Raw genomic sequence first — 21504 nt, forward strand, 5'->3', positions numbered from 1 at the left:
TTTCTCATCTAAGATGCAAAATAGCTGTCATTGGGCTGTGGATATGTCTGGCAGCTGAGTTTATGTGATGTAAAGGACCAAAAGTATCAAAAGGAAGTAGAACTGTTGAGCACAGACCATGGCTGGGTGCTTCAATTTCAGCACTGTGCATCAGCATCTCCCCTGCACTCTGACCTTGTGTAGCAAAAGCAGCTGTTTGGCAGATTTCCCATGACATGCCAACCTCTGAAACTGCATCTGACACATGATGCAACCAGGAAGGGTCTGCAGAGCTCTGCTGCAAATGTATGAGATACACAGCAGTGAGGGTGGACAGGCAAAGTGCAAGGTGAGAACCAATGGTGAAAGTCTCATTGCTCAGCACATAAAACTCCACAAGTGTAAAGAACACTTCATTAAATGGCACTTGGTACAAGCCACTGCTGCAAGAGTCATACAAAGAACTCGATTCCTAAACTGCCAGCTCAGGTCTCTTATCTAACCCTCTTCATATCCATGCACTGAACTGTTGGAAACCACAAGGAAAAAGGAGAATGTACTCTGTAAATACTCACTGGTGGCAGTAGTGCCTGTTTGCTATTCTCATTGTATTTCCAGGCAGGAAAGGCAAAATTCTGTTCAGCCAACAGATAAATTTTACTTTGCTCCTCCCTCAATGAGTACAAATTCTAGTGTTCAAAGTGTTCTCCTAACGAGTTAGTAATCATCTTAACTCTATTTAAAGCTGTCAGCATTATATCACTCCTATTTCCATTCCAAGCCTCTAAAACTGCTTTACTACTTAAAAAGCATTTGAATCAACATGGTATGTAAAAGACTCTCCTCTCCCAAATTTTAAAGAATTGATAATTTGCACTTTCTCAGGCAGAGATAGGGATTATAGTCTCATACTCTACCTGTATTCTCTCCTTCAGCTTCTGGGAATGCTTCTTCCTCTCATTTATCTTCTGGCTTTTCTCCTCTAGGTCTGCTTCCAGTTTCTTTACCTGCAGTAGCAAAAAACCTTCCTCAGTCTCTGAGCTCTTCTTTTGCCCTGTTTCTCTTTGCTGACAGTTTGTTTCTATTACAGATTGCTGCATGGCTTTTTTCAAAGTCTCTTTTTCTGTCTCACAAGGGGCTTGCAGTTTTCTTGTTTTCTGACTATATTCTTCAGTTGTTTTCTGGTTCTTGCTCTTCAGGTTTTCCATCTCATTTATTACAGTGTATCTTTCTGCAGTACATTTTTCATCTAAATTTACTTTTTTATCTAAATTTTCTCCTCTAAATGCTTTGTATTCATTTAGCAACCCATCAAACTCCTGATTTAAATGTAGAAGTTTGTTTTCAAAGCCTGCATTGGTATCTACTGAGTCTGTAGAAAGGCCTGTCTGTGCTTGTTTCACTTCTGTTCTTGACTCCTTCTCTTCTGCTTGCTTTTTACACAATATTAACTCTGCCAAGGCTTCTTCTTTCAATCTCTTGTGTTGTGCTACTGCAATTTCAAGGGCCTGAATATGCTTTCTCAGTAACTGTTCTTCTTCAACTTTGCTTTTACACTGGAGAATTGTTTCTCTTGTCTCAGCAAGAATATTCTGAATTTCTTCTTCATGAGCCTCTCTTAGAGCCTGTATATTGTCCTCATGTTCATCATTCTTAGTGTTCAGGGCATATATCACCTATTGAACCAGAAAAATAGAAAAGTAAAGCATCTTGTGAACAATAGCCATTAATCCAGTTACTTTATCAAAAAGTTAAACACCAAAATAGAATTCCTGCTGTATATTTATATTTTTTGATGGTGGTGGCCCTTTGTGTTATTTAGGTTTTTTTCTCACTAGGAACAGAAGGGACTGAAAAACTGAAAAACCTTATAAGAAAGGGAGACAATACTGTGACAAACAATTTTTTTTTCACTTTTTGTCAGAAATTTCTCTTTTATTCTAAGTAAGTTGTAACTTCATGTCACTAGTTTGATCTCTAATACAAAGAAGGAAGTTGGGTCCCTTGTCTAGCTGACTCTTTATTTGAAGTCCAGTTCATCTGACTTTCAGTGTGCCAGGACTACTAAAGGTCACATTGCCTCTAGTATGGCAAAGTGCTGGGGACCAGTAGTGGCAAATCTGAACATGAAACCTGAGGTCCTGACATCCAGTTCCTGTGAACCAAAAGCACTTCTTGATGTAAATGAAAGTATGAAAAGCAGATTAAATTCTGCACTCCTGGTTCCAGTCAAAACACCAGGGAAGATGCACTCCTGGAGTCACATTCCTGACAAGTCTGTCTGGTCAGCATTTCAGGGTAGGTATTACCCGACTGCAAGCATTTTTTTACTTCATTCTGAGAAGTGTTCAGGCAATGTGTTTCACAGTTTTTTCACCATAATTTCAGTAGCAGTGATAATTCTCAAAAGACCTTTTAGCAGATTCAAACAAATCTGTGATGACAGTAATTTTTCCAAAAAACTGATGTAAACTCTTTAATGCTTTATTTTCTTTCACAAAATGCAGAATATTAATTCTCATGACTGTAAGAATATATTACCCTAAGCAGGCTTCATGTTAACATAATATACACCAAATATCTCTCACAGAAGTTGTTGTACAAGGACTACAGTTTTGCTTCAAAAAGAAAACGCTATTAGAAGCCCACAGGATCCTGAAATGAAGAATAAATGCCCAAGTAAAATTTACAGCTATATATAATTGCACAACAGAATAACTACCTTGAAAAGACACATGCTTGTGTCTTTTTTGTGTCTTTTAGACCTGCACTAGGACATATGGGGGCTAATCCAGTTTCTAATGCAAGGAGAACAACACATTATATATTAAGGTTTTTTACTTGCTTGGTTGGTTTGGGTCTTTTAGGGATAAATTACTGCTCTAAAAAACTAGGTTTGGAATTTCTACACAAGTTTTGACAGATATTTTCAGTCCGGCCTGTGCCCATAGAAGTCAATCAAAAGATTCTTAGACAATGTTTGAGAAAAATCATAGCCTTAAGTAAGTAGATTAATAAATAAATACGGAAACAATTACACAATTAATTCTTTAATTATGCTAGAGTTGTAGCCCTATCATCTTCAAGCCTTTATCAGGGCAAGTCTCAATTGAGAGTCTGTGTCTGTGTCTGAGGTCAAGTGTCTTGACCAGAATAAGTGTCACAAGACTGCAATGTGTTATATAAATCCAGAAGATGTTTTCAGAAAAATTGAATTTGCTTATCTATGTCCAACCACTTTTTGTGCTATCTGTATATGAATAACATACTGAATTTTAGTCAACCATAAATGAAAGCAAATATATAAACATATCTTGTGTATAGTCAGCTTCCTCCCTGGCAGTAAAGAATTAGGTACAGAATCCTTAAAAAGTCACAAATGCAAAACACGATCTGAATATATTTCTTGATAAACATTTGACAAAATAGAATTACAGCATCATATTTCAGAAGAATATCAAACAAGAAGTTATTGCCCACCTTTAGATAGGTATTTTTTGGGGCCTTAGATTACAAGCCATTAATTCCTCTTATTTTTAACCATTTTCATTTGAAATGGAAAGAGTTATAGTATAGTGAGCCGATTTCTCCATCTCACTAACTAAATTTATTCTATGAAAATTTCTTATCTATTTAGAAGACAGACACAAAAACTCCAAGATTATTCTTGCCCACATTTTCCACACTAATTAGGTTGGGTAACTCTTCAGTTAACTAGGTCAGATGCTGATGATCACATTTCTGTATTTCATTCCACCACTAAAACAGAAATGAATACCCAGCCTTTGTGACTCGTACTCTCACTCAATGATAAATTTATCATTTATCAATTTATCATTTAAATTTAGTAAATCACCATGGCCTGTCTCATGCTATGTTGTGTTCAGGATTCCTCTAAAATCTGACTTAATCATACAGGTTTCCCAAATTCCAGTAAGCATTAGACTACCACCAGCACCTTAGGTGAGTTATCTAAAATGATGGAAGAACCTGGCTTCCCTGCCCCATCTATTAATCCTACACTTCTGTTCAATACTGGCTAGAACCACAATGAAGCATTTTGATTTGCATGCCCTTAAATTTAATCTTCAAGCTTGAGTGCAGAAACTGACTCCTCCATATCTTAACCTTCTTAAAAGATTTAATTTTGAGATGGCTGCTGCTCTCTACTTTATGAAAATTAAGCCCTTCCCATGTGCCTTTCACTCCTATTCCAGATACCTTACTTTGAAGACTGGAATTATATGAAGTGAATCTGGTGCTTTATGTGCTGAAAGGAAAAATACTGAAAAATTATTTCAGACCTGTACATTGTGAGTGTACACTAATGTGGTATAAATCTCTTAACAGTTGTGTTGATAAACAGCTTTTAAAAAGCAGGTCTAAAACTGATCATTTGACAGTACAGACAGAATAGTTTTCATATGAAAAGAGCATATCATTGCTCTTGGAGTTGCTACCATAATACCTTTAAGGAGGCTTCTGCCTCCTTAAAGTTCTCCAAAACCAAATGAATTGGGAAACACTGTACTGAATTATAGCATCTGAGTTTAGCATGGCAAGTTGGTAAAAGCATTATTACACACATACACTTGAATATTAACAGTGCAGTGAATGTGAATACATCTTTTTTGTCCTTTTTTATTCTCCAAATGCTGTAAATCTAAATAGCATTTCCTTTCTCATTTTCCTTATGTTGATATAAAATAACAAACAAGCACAACAACAAAAACAAACAAAACCCCCCAAAATAAAAAGAAAACGCTCATCTGCACCTTAACAGTGAAGACAGAGTTAAAGCATTCAAACCAAAAATTACTCTCTTCCTACACTAGTGTTAAATACTATTCTTAGAGGAAATTGACTACTGTAATGAAAAAATGGTTCTAGCAGGTTGCTTTCCTAGATGAATAAGAAGACAATTTGGTATGGAAGGTGAGGAGTGAGGATGCTAAGATGAATCAAAGAAAAGCAAAAGATCATAAATGTTCTTCTTTCAGGCCCAAGCTAGTAGACACAAAACCTTCCGGATAAAAAAGGGATAAAAGAAAAGAAAAACAAACAAAACCAAAACAGGAGCAAAATAATGAGAAAAGGCCTGGATGAAGGTGCCAAACAGGGTACTTCTGGCAGCACTCTACACAAAGAAGGGAAGGAGACAAACTTCTATTACTAAGGAAGAAGTTTGCTAGAGGCTCACTGATGCCAGGTGACTCTATGCATCATCTCCTTTTCACTAGTAGCAAAAATCATCTTGTCTTCACTAGCAGGTGAATTTGTTTCTTTGAACTCGTCTACTTGCTGAGCAGAGCAGAGTGAGGTACTGATAAACACACCAGCCTTAAATGGTCTCTTTAAAAGCAAAGAACAGAGAAATTATCAAAAATAACTTCAGTTATTTTTAAAAATGGCTCTTCTCTATCCCTTAGCCTCCTTTGCCACCAATTCTACAGGATTTCTAGAAAATAAATCCACCTCCCAGAATTTATTAACTAATACTCTAATCAGTCTCTCATGTTCTAACACTGAAGAATAATGTATTTTAATTAAGGTACAGGCCTAGGCTATGATTACCTACAATGCTGATCCAAGTTTACACCTACGCTGATTTCGTACATAGGTGGTAAATGATAAATGAAACTGCTCTAAGGTATGACCTAAAGAACGAAGTCCCAGCTCTCTCCTTGCATTCTCTGTGGTTCCCTGAAAGCACAGGACTAATTTCGTGCATCCAAATATTTGCAGCAACTCTTCATAACCTAAACACATACATAATGTTGTGTAGTATGAGCGGTTTAAAAAAATTGTCACTCCAAACATCCCAAAGTGTTTCAGAAGAGGTGCATGGCTTGTATCCTACACCAGAATGAATCCTAATTACCATATTAAAAAAGGATTTTACTCCAGAAGATTCTCTTTTATTTCAGGGTGAATCTATATCCTTTCATTCACAATAATAAAGCCCTTCAGACCCTGCAAGAGTGAGGTGGTATAGCACAGAGGTAGCCAATGGCTCTGTAGGAAATCCACCTGTGTTGAGAAGATCTGATGTCTCTTGGGCAGAAGCTCATGGTGCAATGTCTCACCCTCCTGCATGTGTCTCAATCTTGCCTTATCTAGAGATTCACAGTAGAAGAGGGCAAGTTGATCTTACGTTCTTCAGATTTGAGTATATCACTCCTTTTCCTCCATGTACCATCTTTTACAGTCAGTCCAAAAAATACAGTTAAATACTAAAATGTAACAAGAAAGCACAAGCATAAAATGTTTACAGCTTTCTAATATATTTTGGCATGTTTTTTGACTCTTTCTGCCATTCCCTTTGCTCCTCCCACCCCCTTTAGTTTAAATTTAATACAAGAAAATAACACAGGTACAATTATTTGGTCCCATTTTTTTACCTTTTTATTTTTCTGCTTGGTGTAGTGTAATGCTGAACCCAGAAAATGGTAGTTTAGGGATTTATGAATTGCACCCAATCTCTCAAGTGTGATCTAACATAAAATGAGCTCTGGCCTAAATTTTATTAAAGAGACATCCAGCTGTCCCTCATTTATATTTTACAGTTTCTAACATGCTACAAGAATAATTGCCAGGCAATTTAAGAATTAAGAAGGTAAAACTATATTGCAAGAATATTTCCACAAATATTTTCCCAAAAAACACAGCAGGTGCTAAAAACAGCACCAACAACTTCAGCAAAGAAAAAATATGCTGTAGAACCACAAAAGTTAATTGGGAGTCCAGGAAGTATGTTGACTGCAATAAGTGTCACAAGTCTAATCTGTATTGTATAAACCCCCAAAATGTCTCCAGAATTAATGAATTTGTTTGTCTACGCCTAACCGCTTTTTGTGCTATCTATATATGAAGAACATATTGGTCACCAATACTACATCCCAACAATTTCAGCGAAGCAAAAATACATTGCAGAATCACAGAAGTTAATTCTAGAAAGAGACTCCTCTGCTGGGAGAATACCAGGGAATTTATTACTGAAATTTCTTCTGGAATTGTTCAATAAAATCGACTCAACTTTAATCCCTTCTCTTTACACTGGTCACAAATCCATCTGCTATGACTGGCTTTGACTGGCTATTGCCCCAGCATGGCAAGAAATAGATCTTCCTAAACAGTTAAGGAAACATTGAAGACTTCTCCAGATCTGATATGGAAATTCTGAGAGAAACGGATTGTTCTGAAACACAGCTACCACATAAGGAGGTCTGAGGAAGCCACTAGCAATTACTGCAAGGAAATGTCTAGAGAAACCTTATGTATTTCATTCCCAGGAAGATGTTTCCTGCATATGAGATGGGATTCATTTCACCCAACATCATCCATTGCATCACCACAAATCTAATGCAGGTTAGTCAAAGCAGAAAGACAGTGACTCCAAAGGACAATATTTCCCTTCCTAATACAGGTGTCTAAATCAGGTGACACAAATGAAATTAATTGCTTCATTTATGAATTAATTAATATAATTGCTTTATATCATTTCCGCATACCCCACTTCTGGCTTCTCCCTTCTTCTATAGAGCTGAAAGAGTCCCATGCAAAGAGAAAAAAGTTTCCATCCTTAGAGACTGAAACTGATAAACTGTCTGTTCTTCAGGGTTTCTCTCCATCTTGCACTGATGTCTCACTTCATACTGACTCCATTTCTATATACCCACCTCATGCTGTTTTACCAACAATTTACAAACCAAAACAGATATTGGGTGTTTATATAACTGAATAGTTTATTTTGTCTTCCATCTATATTCCTTATTTCCTTCCATTCTGTTCAGATATTTATGACTCCCTTTGAATAAGTATAATCTATATATATAGTATAATCTATATATACTTATATATATAAGTATACAATCTATATATAATATATATAATCTATATATAGGTATATAAGTGTATATGTATAAGTATATAATTTATTTATACTTATCTATATATAAGTATGATCTATCTATATTTTAATACGTTGTTTCTTTTTACTTCCAGGTCATTACTTACTATGTGAAATGATGCAAGATCTAGCCCACATCTTTGTAGTATCTGCCTCCCTACATTATGACGTTGTAAATATTTTTTACAGTTCCTGGTTCATGTTGTATCTTATATGTCAAAACCCTTTTCTACCTAAATTTGAAATAATTTCTCAAAACTTAAGTAGAAAACACACCTATTTTTGGAAGATTCTATGTGCAATTAAGACCTAGAATAAATAAAATCAGTCAGCATGACATTTACATGAAATACATTTCTACTACTTTGTTATCCCTGAGGTGATTCAAATTCCTCTTGAGTGTATTTATCAGATTAAGCTGTATTCAAATGTTGTCAGAGGATCACATTATTTTTCAGTAAAAGCCAAAGTAGGTAAAACATTTATTAAAAAACACAGAACTAGATGAAAACATTTGAAAAGATCAGGCTTAGACACTGAAAAATCAACGTCATATATGTAGGCAAACAAAGGCCAATTTGTTTGATTCCAGAGTTCTTTCTCTTGACATTTTGCAATCTCTGTCTCGGTGAAATGCTTAACTCCTTAAGATCTCAATTATCCCCGTAATTCTTAGGCTATTACAGTCTTGGACAAGTTCAACTTTATAGTAGGAAGCTCTGTCAGGTGTACAATGTGCAAGAAGCAGAGGATCTGTCTGACAAATTTATGTCCTCTGTCCATTGTTGTCACGGCAGACCAGGTGAATTTTTAGTAGACAAGTCAAGTCACCAATTCTGTGTCAATAAAGGAAAAGAAAAAAGACCCTCTTTGCATGAAATTCACTGATTATTTAGCTCTGGTTTTTGTTACATATCAAGCTCCTCTAGGATATAAATCTATCTAAAACTCATAGAAGTTTGATCTCAATTATACTTCAAAAATATGAGCTAATGCATTTCATCAACCAAATTTAAATGCAGTGGTGATAGAATCCATTTGCCAAAATAACAGTCTATTTTGTGAAATATTTCATTACATCCCAGACTTTTAAAGAACTTTAAAGAATCTAAATTGCAGACATATGTTTAGTGCTTTCAAAAGTTTTGCTTGATTGTATTTTTTAATATGATTCTAGATATTTACCTGAAATTTTATGCTTCCAAAATACCTTCTGATTTGCAGATTACCATAAAGCAACATTGTCCAATTTTATAATAAATACAGTACCCAAAGAGACTTTTCAAGTAAGCTCTCACTTGATTCCCATCTTTCCAAGTATTTACTTAAAATAGAGTAGAATTTGGAAGTCTTGCAAATATAAGTTGTAGAATTGTTGATTTAATTACAGCTTGAGGTGGAAGAGATTTTTCCCAAACAAATACATGGTTTTGCAGAGACAAATATTATAATTTATTTAAAACACAGCATTTATTGCAAGTTTTGCCCTTTATGTAGATCTGTGATAAGCATAGTTAAAATGAGTCCTGTTTCTTCCAAATCCAAACTAAAGCATTATACAGAGTGGATCAAATTCTTAGTCTCTTGTAGTTTGCATTCTTAGAGACGATTTTTTAAAATTTAAAATATTTTTCATACATTCTAGATACTTTGCTAATTAAGAAAAGAAACCATCAGAACCCTCAGGTATGAATTCATAATATCAATTTCTGCTACTACAGGCACCAAAATTTAAGTTCTTGCTACTGTAAGCAAATTCAGCTAAAAGATCACAGAGATCCAAGAAGTGGTTGTAAAACATATTGAATAAAAATCCAGTTAGGGCAAGGAAATATATTAAGATACTCTGCCAATCTCTGGAAAATCTCATAGATCAATGAAAGCAATGAAACTTTAGACAAGAACATCAGATGCATGTCATATTCCTGTAACTCTGGGCACCATCAGAGTCAGGCTATTGTCCCAGACAGACCTCAGCACAGTGTCTTTTAATAGATATTTTATTTCAATTTCTCTCATAATTTTCAAAGTAGCGTCACTGGACCCCAAGTCAACATAGTGTTATGAAGCTAAAGGACAACATAATAATATACATCATAATACTATACTATTACTTATGTACCCAGGACATTTTTACAGTAAACAGTAAAATGGAGCTAGATTGAATACAGCCATTACTCATATTCCCTCTTCAGGAAGATATTTTCACTAAGCATATGCTGGACACCTTCTAGGATTGCATCAATGATCACAAAACCAAGAAAGTTTAACCACCATTTATTATCAGAAAAAGTGGAAGCAGTCTGCAAAGAGTGTAGTGGCAATGCACCAAGTTGCATTGCAATGTCCCGTAGTCTATGGAAAAATCATTATTTTTATGAAACACTAAGGCATATCAGTATCTTTGTAAAAATATTTCAACATTGTAAAACATGTAAAAGTACTAGCTATAGTTCCTACCAGCCTTGTTATCAAATTCTAGTAGCTCTCTCTTGCTGAATGAAAAAAAGTAAAATAATCAACTGCAGGCTTGAGTTCTCTGGTAGTAACCTGTTCTAAGTTAAAACTCTATTTATTTTAAGTGCCTAAAAACCAAGTCAGACAAAGTTCTGAATGAAAAATACATTAAAAACATGTAATCTTCTTTCAGAAGAATTTCACCCAGGTCATTAACCTAAGAAAAAAAAAGAAGAAATCCCTATTTGAAAGCAGACAGTCAGTTTGTAGTTTCTTTACGAAATAAAGGCAATGTTTCCTCAGTATTAGAGTTGTGTGTGTTCTGCTGTATCTAAGCTTTGGAAGACAGATGTCACTGCAGAGGTAGCAACAGAGGGAGTTCTACCTCAGTGTTAGAGCTGTTTTAATAAAACATAGAAAATCTTTTAACTAATGAGGATGTGACTGTTGGGGGGGAACACAATACTTTATGGGAGAAAAAAGCATTTTATATACAATATTCAATGCTGGAATGTTCAAAAGCCTAAAATACATAGCTCAAAATATTTACATGAGAACGGCACTGACTTCTAATCTGGTTATAATTTTCACAAATGTAAAACATTGGCATGTACATACTGGTTAAAGGAAATACTAGGAGAGAGGTACTATTATAGTGTCACGAAAAGGTACTTTTAAATATTACCATTAAGAAAAAAAAGAACATGAAAAAGCCCTAAGCTTGCAATTTTTCTTTCTGCAATTAATGGATCATTCGATATTTTATTGCCTATTGCCTGTAATTTGCATATTAATGACATGCAAAACATGATATATAATATTAACTAGGATTCCTTAATAAAGAGACTTGAATTTATTATATACTCTCCATTATAAAGTAGCCTTGAGTAGGCAGTTACTAAGGCCATCAGATTTTCTGCAAATTTTATATAATTAGTGCCAAATTTGTATGGTAAGGAAGTAATTCCATACACAAATGTCATTCTTATACCTTGAATTAATTTAAATGATAATTTCTAGCTATCCAAATAAGATACTACGTTTTTCCTAATAAATGGCTTAAATACTGCTTTTTGACTACTTGATCAATAGGGTGTTATGACATTGCACATGCATTTAATAATCCAGGAGTTCCCTTTTAAGGAAGAACTTTCTGTAAGTTAAGAAATCTTAGCCTGCACATTCTTGTCAGCTCATAGGCAAAAATAATGCTAGCTTTGAAATCCTGATAGCAAATTGAGTACAAAATCATGAAAACAAATACACCAGAAAGTACTGGGGGATATGGATGGCTGATTTTGTTGGTCTTGTTAGCTCATAATTTAAGCAGTTTTATAAATAGACTCTCTATTTGCCTACACAGAAATAATTTTTTTATATTCCTTCCCCAAAGGAAAAATACTGTTGCTCCAAAAGCATGATCCTAGTTTTTATTCTATTCTACTTTGCTTCATTTTTGTAGAATATTGAATATGTCTCTAGAGAGCTGAGATCAAAAAGCCTCAAGCACGCAGGAGAGCTCTGGTAGCATAATAACTAACTGCACAACAGCTGAACCACTGTAAGCATTGCTTACTGAGTACTGTTAACACACCACAGCAAATGAGGTCAATAAACTTAAACTACGTGAAAAAGGCAACATTTTTCAAAAGGAAGACGAGTAGACCACAGAAGTGCTCTGTTAGAGATACACAGCTGTTAGGTGCTTCCAGAATAAACCATTAAAATTTGATCATATTTCATGTCTAAAACCAAGAAATGGCTGATAGCTTTATGGCAAATAAAGCAGGAAAGGTTAAAAGATCTAATATATAGCCCTGCTACAAGACACTGAAGCGATGTAAACAGTCTATGCCTTCACACACGTGCCAGGTCACTTGCTAATTCTTCATTAAATTTCCACCCACAGGACTGAAGCTAAAAGAACTAAATATGAGCATATTTTTTTGTGCAGAAGTCAGCCATCCCTCCCTTAAATAACAAAGGAAAAAGAGTTTTGCATTTCTGGCTGATTTTCCACTGAAGCTTATTAAATAATGATCATATTTTCTACCTTGCTGACTGAGCTGAGGGGCTAAATCTCCTAGTGACTGCTGGTGATAGGCAGTCAGAACATGTAACATTTTGAACTGCTCCATGCAGAGTCATTAAGGAACATCTGCCTATGCTGCTGCTTCTAGAAGAGGAACACACTTGCTTCCCTTTGACATTTCTTTCCCCTAAAGGGAAAAAAGGGTTTGTAAGTGCATTTTACCAGCAATTAACTTTTCCTTGCATCAGCACTCTCTTCCACTGTTACAACTCACAGTATCCAACATACATACACAAAATTCTTGCCAGACTACTTGACTTTTTTTTAGTAACAATCTTCTTGACCAGTAATACTGCAATTTAAAATGTGCTTCTTACAAGGCTCCCAGATTCACAACACAGAGTCAGATGAACCCCGCGTGAAAAAAAAGTATTTGAGAATAACTGTTTTCTTTCATTAAAAAAATGCCCCTCCCTTGGTATCCAGGAATTTGTTTCTAAGATGGAAACATAACTGAGGTAGCTCTCTGACCACCAGGTACTCTCACCTTCCTAGGTATTCATATTAGACTTGGTTTCAGAACTGCAGTCCGGAACAGCAGGTTTGGTTTGAGCTCCACTGGCAGAGGTTTGAGCTTGGATAGCATGGATATCTGCAGTATGTCTAGTTCCTGTCAGCCCTGTCCAAACTGCCTCTGTTAATGAAAACTGATCCATTTTCCTCCACACTTCTTCAAGAGTTCATTTGAATTTCTCATCCTATTTCAAATAAAAAGGACTATGCTGAGAAAACATAAGCACATGAAAATCCCATAATAGCCAGTAGATGTTACAAATCCATAGCTTGAGGCAGCAGGGAGTGACACCACAAGTGTCTTATAAAAAAGTCACCATGCATCTAAACTCCATGCTATTGCTAAACAGATACAGAAATACACAGAACTGGGAAGCATGAATCAACATGCCATGGGTCCAGTGTCTGAGGGAGAAGTTTGAACGACATTATTGGTATTACTTAATAACTACTACACAGTCATGCATTCTGCTACAGTTGAATACTATACAAATACACCCATTTCATGAGAAGTGAACTACAAAAAACCAGCAGTCTGTGGCCCAAAGCAAACAAAACATTGCTAAAGATTTGTACTTTTTGTGGCTGCAGCCAAAAATGTGCAGAATAGAAAAAAATGCATGACTGAAGGTATAAAAACTTACTATAGTGTACGTCTTCAGAAACAGAAATAGCAGAGCAGTTGTGGTTGCGCTGCAAAGAGAGAGAAAAGACAGCAACACACACGGACCTCTTTTTGGGAAAAAAAAAGGCCAACTTTGTTGTATGGACATCCCGTATTTAAAGGGTGTTATGTGCAGTTAGGACAGTAGTTCATTGGATAATTGGGAAAAACATCCCTGGGACAGCATGTCCGGATGTCCCACGGGAAAGACACCAGGTGTTAATCTTTATTATGCATTCCCTTCTGTTTTTCACCATGTTATCACTCTGGGAGACTGCCTCCCTTAACTGAAGCTGTAGTCAGCTTGTCAGCCTGGGAATGGACCTGAGAGTCAGGAGAAATCCAGGCCTGAAAAGAATTTCCAAGCTGTAATTCCCTAGCTCTCTGAATGTGTGTGTCCACAAGCAGTACAATGGGAGCAGCTCTCAGAGTCGCTGTCCAAATTACCTGTTGGGATTCCCTGGATCTCTGTATTCCCCATACCAATACCTTAAGACATAATTAGCACTACATGCAAGGATATAATCGCCTCCCCCACTTTGGCTCCTGTTGATACCTTTACACACTTCTTTGCCTTTGAGGGTAGGAGGAGGCCCCTAGTGACTATGCAACAAAGAGAACAGAAGTCAAGATCTGTATCTTATACCTAGTTTACATATTTTGTATTCATCTCACCTGGGACAACACTGAGTGGATGAATAATGAGATCATTATCTCCTTATCAATGAAAATCTATAGTCACTGAGACAGGAAGCTGCAGCTGTGCAACAACACACAGCAGTATTGCATACTGGGTTAGAAACAAAAAAGAAAATAATATAGGCCATTTAAATTTAGGAGGGATTTTATTATAATCATTCTGACTGTAATATAACTAAGAAAATAGTGCTTTAAAAGGGAGCTCTCAAAAGTCCTAGGCCAAAAATTATTATAACAAATTTCCCATACAGCCATTTTTCAGCTGATCTGGTGTCAGATTTTGCTTCTTATGTGCTTGCTGTTTGTACTGCATTAGTCCACACAGAATTCAGAAGGGAAAGCATGTGATTTAAATTCCAGTTGTGCCATGAATTCTCTATAAGTGTAGTCTTATTGCAGAGGAAATTGCTTCTTAAAAGTCACATCCCAAAACAGAATTATTTGCTTTTCAGAAGTATGTTTTTGAGCTTCAGGTATAAATCATCTTTATTTCAGGTAAGTGAAAAGCATCTAGAGGTGAAATTCTAGCCAAACTAAAGAAATCAAGCCACACATACTTTAACAGTAGAAGTTTAGCAAAAGACATCTGAAAAAACGACTGCAATAAAACTATGCAATATATGGGAAAGAAGTAAGGATCTTATTGTGCACAAATACTATTAAACAAACATACAATCAAAGAACCTGAAAAGTAAGTATTGATATAGTACAGGAAGTACAATATAAGAAGTATATGTAATTAGAGGTAGCTCTTGTTTATGTATTGATGCACATGATGTACATTACCATAAGATGAGAATGATGGCACTGCAACTAGTAAGCCATTCTAACTTGAAAATCTAAATGACTTCTTACTCTTTGACTTGTATTTTCAGTCAATGTTTATTCATTGCTAATAAGTTTCTATCAGTTGCAGCAAGGTTACAGAACATGTAAAAGCTATCTTATTAAACAAGGGTGGCAAATAGGTTTTCCCCACTGACAAGGATGTAGCATAAGAATAGGTTAATAGATAACTGCCATTTCCTACATATTTTCTCTTATTTCTTACCATGGTGTGGGAAATATCGAATAGTTCAATATTGACTAAAAGTTTTAAGTACAATATACCATGTAATTTAGTCCAGTCTCTTTTCCAATTCCTTTTACAAACGTCATTCAAAGTAGCTCTTCTTATACACTTCAGGAACAATTAGCTGCGAGGCAGAGTGTACTATTGTACTGTAGTACCACGCGTTGGCTGCAGCTTTGCAACAATATTACTTGAGAACCTATAAAACGCAAATTACTTGCAGTCTTTGTAATTCTAGAAGAAAAGCGGATACTGTCAATTCCTCTTAACAGCTCCCAGACAAACCCTGTGTCTTGGCGGAGCTGGAGCTCTTCTCGTTACGGTCGCATGGTAATTACAGCAGTTCAGTGCGAGGCGTCCATCGCCTGCCACAAACGCAACCCCTAAGGATGGGCTGCAGCCCCCGCAGGGTATCTGTGTGGAGGGAAGTTTGTGCACACCGATGTTCTCGGCAACAGCCTAAAAAGAGAGGACACGTTTCCCTTCCCTCCGCCCAGACAGGGGCATCAGAGGAGACAATTCCCACACCCCCGGCCAGGGCAGCCTCGCCTCCCCGCAAAGACTGCAACAGCGGACTCACCTTAGTGAGCTGGGCAATTTTCTTGCACATTTTCATGTGCATTTCCCGATTGCATTCCTCTGCCGAGCTGCTGCGAGAGGCTTTAGAACCATTGTAAGTCCCGGGCTGCTGAATGTTGTTTATGCCAGAGGCCATTAGGCTTGAATTTTAATCACGTCTGTCTGCGTACGCTCCGGGTAGCGCGATCCCGGCCGTGCTGCTCGCCCCCCGGCTGGGCTGGGCACTCACAGCCCCCGCTGCCGGAGGAACTTCAGCCCCGCACAGGGCACTCTCCAGCCGCCGCCGCTCCCCCTTCTCTGCAGATGTCCCAGTCCTTCAGGAAAACACCCAGGCGAGCAAGCAGAGAACAGCATGTGCAAACGTCCTGATTGGGATATTTTTTTCCCTCCCCTTCTCTTCAAATGGTTGAGCTTCCGCCAGGAGAACACGCCAGCGGCTGGGTGCTACAAATTTCCCACTCAAGACGCTGAGCTAGCCTAGAGGCAATAGCACAGGCATTGTCCGGGATCTGTAGCAGAGGTAGCCTGAATATTAAATCATGCTCTCTTCTTAAGTGTCAAAGGACAGCAGAGGTCATCTGAGAAGAGTGTGTTGGCACCTTTCATAAGCTCTGTTATTTTGGCAATCCTCTCTAAACCAGGATGGGTCCATAAGTGATGAAGAAAACCTTGGCTCAGTTTTTGCTGCTGTGTTGAAAGCAGAATGGGAGCCAAGGGGCCCAGGAGCTGTGTCCAGTCTGCTGCCTTATTCAAGGAGACTCCACTCCCTTCAGTTACACTACAGGCACCGGAAAGGTGCCTGAAGAAAACTGACAGTATTACAGGGGTTTTTTTTGTTGTTGTTTTTTGGGGTTTTGTTGTTGTTGTTGTTTTTTTTTTTTTTTTTTTTTTTTTTTTTTAAATATGCACACTGTTTCAAAGCGATCAGGCTTGGATACGTAAAATAAATAAAGGGACAGAAAAAACAGAAAAATACGCACATACACAAAAGGCAAGCTATTAAGATAATGGGATTTTTTAAGAGTGAAGTATTATGCAAGAAGAAAACTGTTGGTGAACACGTTTAAACAAGTCTAGAAGAGAAGAAGTAGGAGAAGGCCAAGTAGGATGAAGTGAGAGAGGAAGAAAAGAAAGAACAGATAAGGGAAGCCAAGAGTTGCCCAACACCCCTTTGCAGTATCACTGCAGCCAGCACAAGAGATCTGATGAAAGGGCCAAGGGCTTCTCCTCAGGCCCTGATGACTTGCAGCCAGCCAGAGAGGCCGTGAGGCTGCTGCTTCCCTTCTGCCCCCACCTGGAAAGGCAGGCAGCTTTCCTGTCTGATCTCCTGGCAGTACTTGCCATCCTTATTGGGTGAGAATCTTCCACTTTGCCAGTGGTGGGCTTAAAAAAACGAGCTTCCTGAGGACTATCAGAATTGAGGAGGATATCTGGTGTCAGTTAATGGTAGGGCAGAAGGAAAACAGAAAAACCTTGGTGAGGGCAAAGAGAGACAAAGAACTGTTAAGAATAACACTTCTAAATGGAAAAGATCAGGGCAGAAGAGTGGGGAGAAGGACCACTGTAAAGATGTAAGAAGATGAGACCTTGAGACAGGGAAACCAAACTCTTGATTGCTGGGAGTAAAGGAGAGATTCTGAATCTCCAGAGGCAGAAAGAATCTTCACTCCAGGAATGAGAGGAAATTAAGAATGTATAAATGAAAATGATCACAGTTGCTGACAGATGCTAAGCAGGGAAATGATGTTTAGCTGAGAAAGAACAATAACTAGAAAAGGTGAGAAACAGATCCTTGCACAAAGGAATGACAAAGTACAATTTCTTTAGTCACTGGCACTAGTGATCAAGATGCTGCTGGAACTTCTTCTGTGATTAGAACATAGGGACATGCCACTGCTAATTGTTGATATCTGCTAGGATACGTACTCGCACATACGTTTAACTCAGTTAATATTTTATAATATTCTTCTCTATCTGGTCGTCAAATTGACAAAAATCCTAGGAATTTAATTATATGTAAGATTTGGATTAAATTGACAAGCTTATTAGGACAATCAAGAGAAGAGCAAGGGCAGGAGCAAAGTCCTAACACATTGTTTCCTCAGAAAAAAAAAAATAGAACAAACTAAGTGAAAATAGAAGGCAAATTAAGAAAATTGCAAAAGCTTTTACAAGCACTTACAAGAAGTTACCTGTGTTACCACAGATATATTGGAAAATACTAGGATATTTTCAAGCAGGTTCTTTATGAATTTTGGGGCATTAGAGAGGAAGAACTTGAGACTTATATACAAGATGATGTTTTAGCAGAACATAATTTTTCACTGGTGAAGTATTCTCAGTTCAGACAAGACTTTTCAGGCAGTAATTCAAACCCTGGAAGTTTCAGTCAGATGTCATGCACCAGAAAATGCAATAACAGAGCACAAATTCACAGGTGACTCAAGTTCATTAGTTTCATTACTCAAAAAAACCCAACTTAGTTTCAATAATAATTTCAGCAGATAATGCCAGAATGTTTCAATGAGCATTTAGCTTTTCTTTTTCTTGTAACTGATCTAGGAATCACCTATAAATAAGATGACAAAACAAGGATGCCACAAAGCATAATCTGAATGTGTACTATACAAATATGGGTTTTGTAAGAATCACACGGAACACAAGTAGATTACAGAATGTGTCTGAACTTCGGACAGCAGATGGCAAAAAACAGTTTAAAATAAAAATCTAAAGAGGAAATGCATACACCTCTGCTTGAATTATTACTGCTGCATTAATTTTTGGTAAATTGTGAGAGAAGGTGATCATGTCACTATGGTTTTTATAAGTCTTTGATTAACTGCACACAGATTTGTAGCTTTGCTGTTCAGATATACATTACTTAATTTCCATTTAAAAAAAATCAAGCATGAGCAAAAGACTATAAGTGTTCCATTTTTGATATCTCCTGCTTGTTGAATACACAGACCATATAACTTCTGCAATTTCCTGACTAGCTACTAGTTACTTTTAAAAGAGCCATACCCTCGAATTCCAAGACGTTAAAAAAATTCCTGTTGCAAAGACATAAACTTGTTTATTATATAAAAAATATATTCCTGTTTAATACATAAATTTGCACCTTTGCTTAACACTGCAAACAGCTTTCCTAAAACACAGTTAACACAGTACAGTTCTTTCACTCTGTCTGAACAGTAGTGCTCAGTGAGTTTTTTTTTTTTTTTTTTATATACAACATCAAAGTTAAACTGATTCCCTGAATCACATTCTACTGCTGTTTTGCAGTCCAACAAAGTTTGCCTTAAAAATGGTAGAAGAACAGTTAGTTATTAACTGTCATGTTATGTCAGAACTGATGACATGGGGCCCTGGGCAACCTGAGCTAGTGGGTGGCATCCCTGCCCACGGCAGCACTGGGGTGGCAGCAGGATTTAGATGATCTTCAAGGTCCCTGCCAACCCAAACCTTCCTGTGATTCTATGTTTCAAATGAAAAAGCTATATTACCAAAACTGACTTAAAACTTCCAAAGTTAGTGTGTAAATAAAGGAAAATACAGCCTTAAGTGAGATTCTAATTCAATTCCTAAATCACTACCCTCATTTTTGATCTCCACTTACAATCAGTTTGGTCCTAGAATAGCTTTTTGACCCCAAAACAGAGAATCCAGGAGTTATTTTCTCTTTCTTTGACAAGGGAAAAAAAAAAACCGAAAAAGGAAAATAAGAATTAAAATAACAGTCAGAAGACTCATATGACATATGCTGCTCACCTAATTCACTATTCCATTTCCAACAAAACTTATTTTGGGATCGAGTGCAAGAGAAATGACAAATATAAAGTGTTGCCACTGATACATCTTGGGTAATTATCAACATCATACATAATAACCTATAAAAATATTATAGATAACTACTTTATATTTTTTATTACTTCCCACCTCATCAAACAGGATTTCAAAAACAGCAGAAGGGCTACTGATTTCCTCATTGACTGAAAACACTAACTATTCAAAAATGTATATACAATTTTATAGCTGACTTACGTATGTACGAGTTTTAGAGGAAGGTGGTGAACATAAGCTCTGCTTCTATTGCATAATGGTGGTTTGATTATGGATGAAACACTACTATGTTTACATTTTTATGTTCTAATATGGAAACTGGAATCAACTAGACACATCATATATAAAAGCCCTTAAACACCTAACAGAATAGTATCAACTTCCATTTTTCGCTGTTTTGATTTTTTATCAAATGACCTACATTTAATATTACTAAAAGTAACTGGTATGAAGCAAGTTTGGCTTACCCTGTGGCACTGTATTTACTCATGTAAGAGGACTGACAAAGGAAAGAGAAAGGATCTAGAACAGCAAGTCATGAGAAGTAGATCACAGCAGATGAGGTCACTACTTCAAAGGACAAGGAAAAAAGCTGGAATTAATAGACTGCTTTATCCTCCGGGCCTAAAGCACCATCCCGAGGTTCAGAGTTTCATCATTCTTTTCCAGATAGAACTGTGAAATCCCACTGACTATAACCTCTGGGCCTTCGTTACATCCTTGCCCTCCTAGTCAGTCATTATATCCATCCCTCAGGAAACATCTCGTCCTCACTGAGCCCCGAGAGTTAACTCGGCAAGGAACTGAAGGTGCAGAGTGGAGCTGGAATGGATTCCTGGGCCCACAGGCAAAGGCTGTGGCTTCAGGCCTCACGTGAGGCAGGTCAGGGCTCATTAAAGCTGATTAATGTAGTCAAGGGCCTGAAAAGTAAGCTGTAAAAACTATGATGGCAACAATTCTATCATTTGCAGAAGGTATCTGGTATCACAGAAGCATGGCCAGCATTTGTGATCCTACTTTGGCATGTTATTTACCTACAGATGAAATATCAATTGTACTGAGAATTTTCTATTTCTACCTGTAAACCCTAGCAGAAATATTTAAAGCAGCCTGTAAGAAATAAATCTCACATCCTAGATGAAATCCATGGTAAGGGACTATAAAATAATCTCCAGGGAAGGTCTTCTTCTGTAGACCTGAGATGCAGGTAGGCACAACTGGGATACTAAACATTTGAATCAAAAATCATTCAGTTTGCATTATGATTTCACTTAAATGTCCCGTGTTTTTAATGTCACAAGAATCACAAAGACTTATCTGCTCATCTTCCTGTTTGCATCTTCTTGTTCAGAGAGACGCGTTCTGTTGCAGGAAAAAAAAATCTGAAATATGAAAGCAATTATCCAGTAAAACATTAAATAGAAAGATTGCTAGCCATTGTATTTCGCCACAAAATTTAACCTTAAAAAAAGTTAAACTCATTGAGGATTTGCGGTTGATTAAACTGGTTTTGTGGAGTGACTATTTCTCTAATATAAAATGAAAAATGTTAACATGTAAGATGCTATATTACTATTGTATTTTTGCACGTAGAATCCATTTCCAACTCACCAGGAGCAGAAGGTGATTAGGCCTGCTGTATGTTTTAGAAGTTAATAAAAAATATAAAACTCACCTTTAATATGGAGGTATCTTTT

At 36.9% G+C, this 21504-nt stretch overlaps 1 protein-coding gene across 6 annotated transcripts in view; it reads right to left on the reverse strand.

Annotated features, from left to right (window-relative positions):
- The window catches only part of FAM184B (family with sequence similarity 184 member B), a 39055-nt gene extending 22322 nt beyond the window's left edge, over positions 1–16733 (reverse strand). For 5 of the 6 annotated variants that reach the window (XM_088163196.1, XM_088163195.1, XM_014889004.2 and 2 more), the window contains exons 1-2: positions 15966–16263; positions 897–1655 (exon numbers count right to left, since the gene is read on the reverse strand). In XM_088163196.1, the coding sequence (XP_088019322.1) occupies positions 897–1655; positions 15966–16100 (894 nt within the window). In that variant the 5' untranslated portion in view covers positions 16101–16263. Of the gene's footprint in view, positions 1–896; positions 1656–15965 lie in introns of all 6 variants that reach the window. The other variant, XM_088163198.1, reaches the window with a different exon arrangement.
- Between the last annotated feature and the right edge of the window lie 4771 nt (positions 16734–21504).

The sequence above is a fragment of the Sturnus vulgaris genome, chromosome 4 (assembly GCF_052056855.1).
Source record: "Sturnus vulgaris isolate bStuVul1 chromosome 4, bStuVul1.hap1, whole genome shotgun sequence".
In the NCBI taxonomy this organism is placed as follows: domain Eukaryota; kingdom Metazoa; phylum Chordata; class Aves; order Passeriformes; family Sturnidae; genus Sturnus; species Sturnus vulgaris.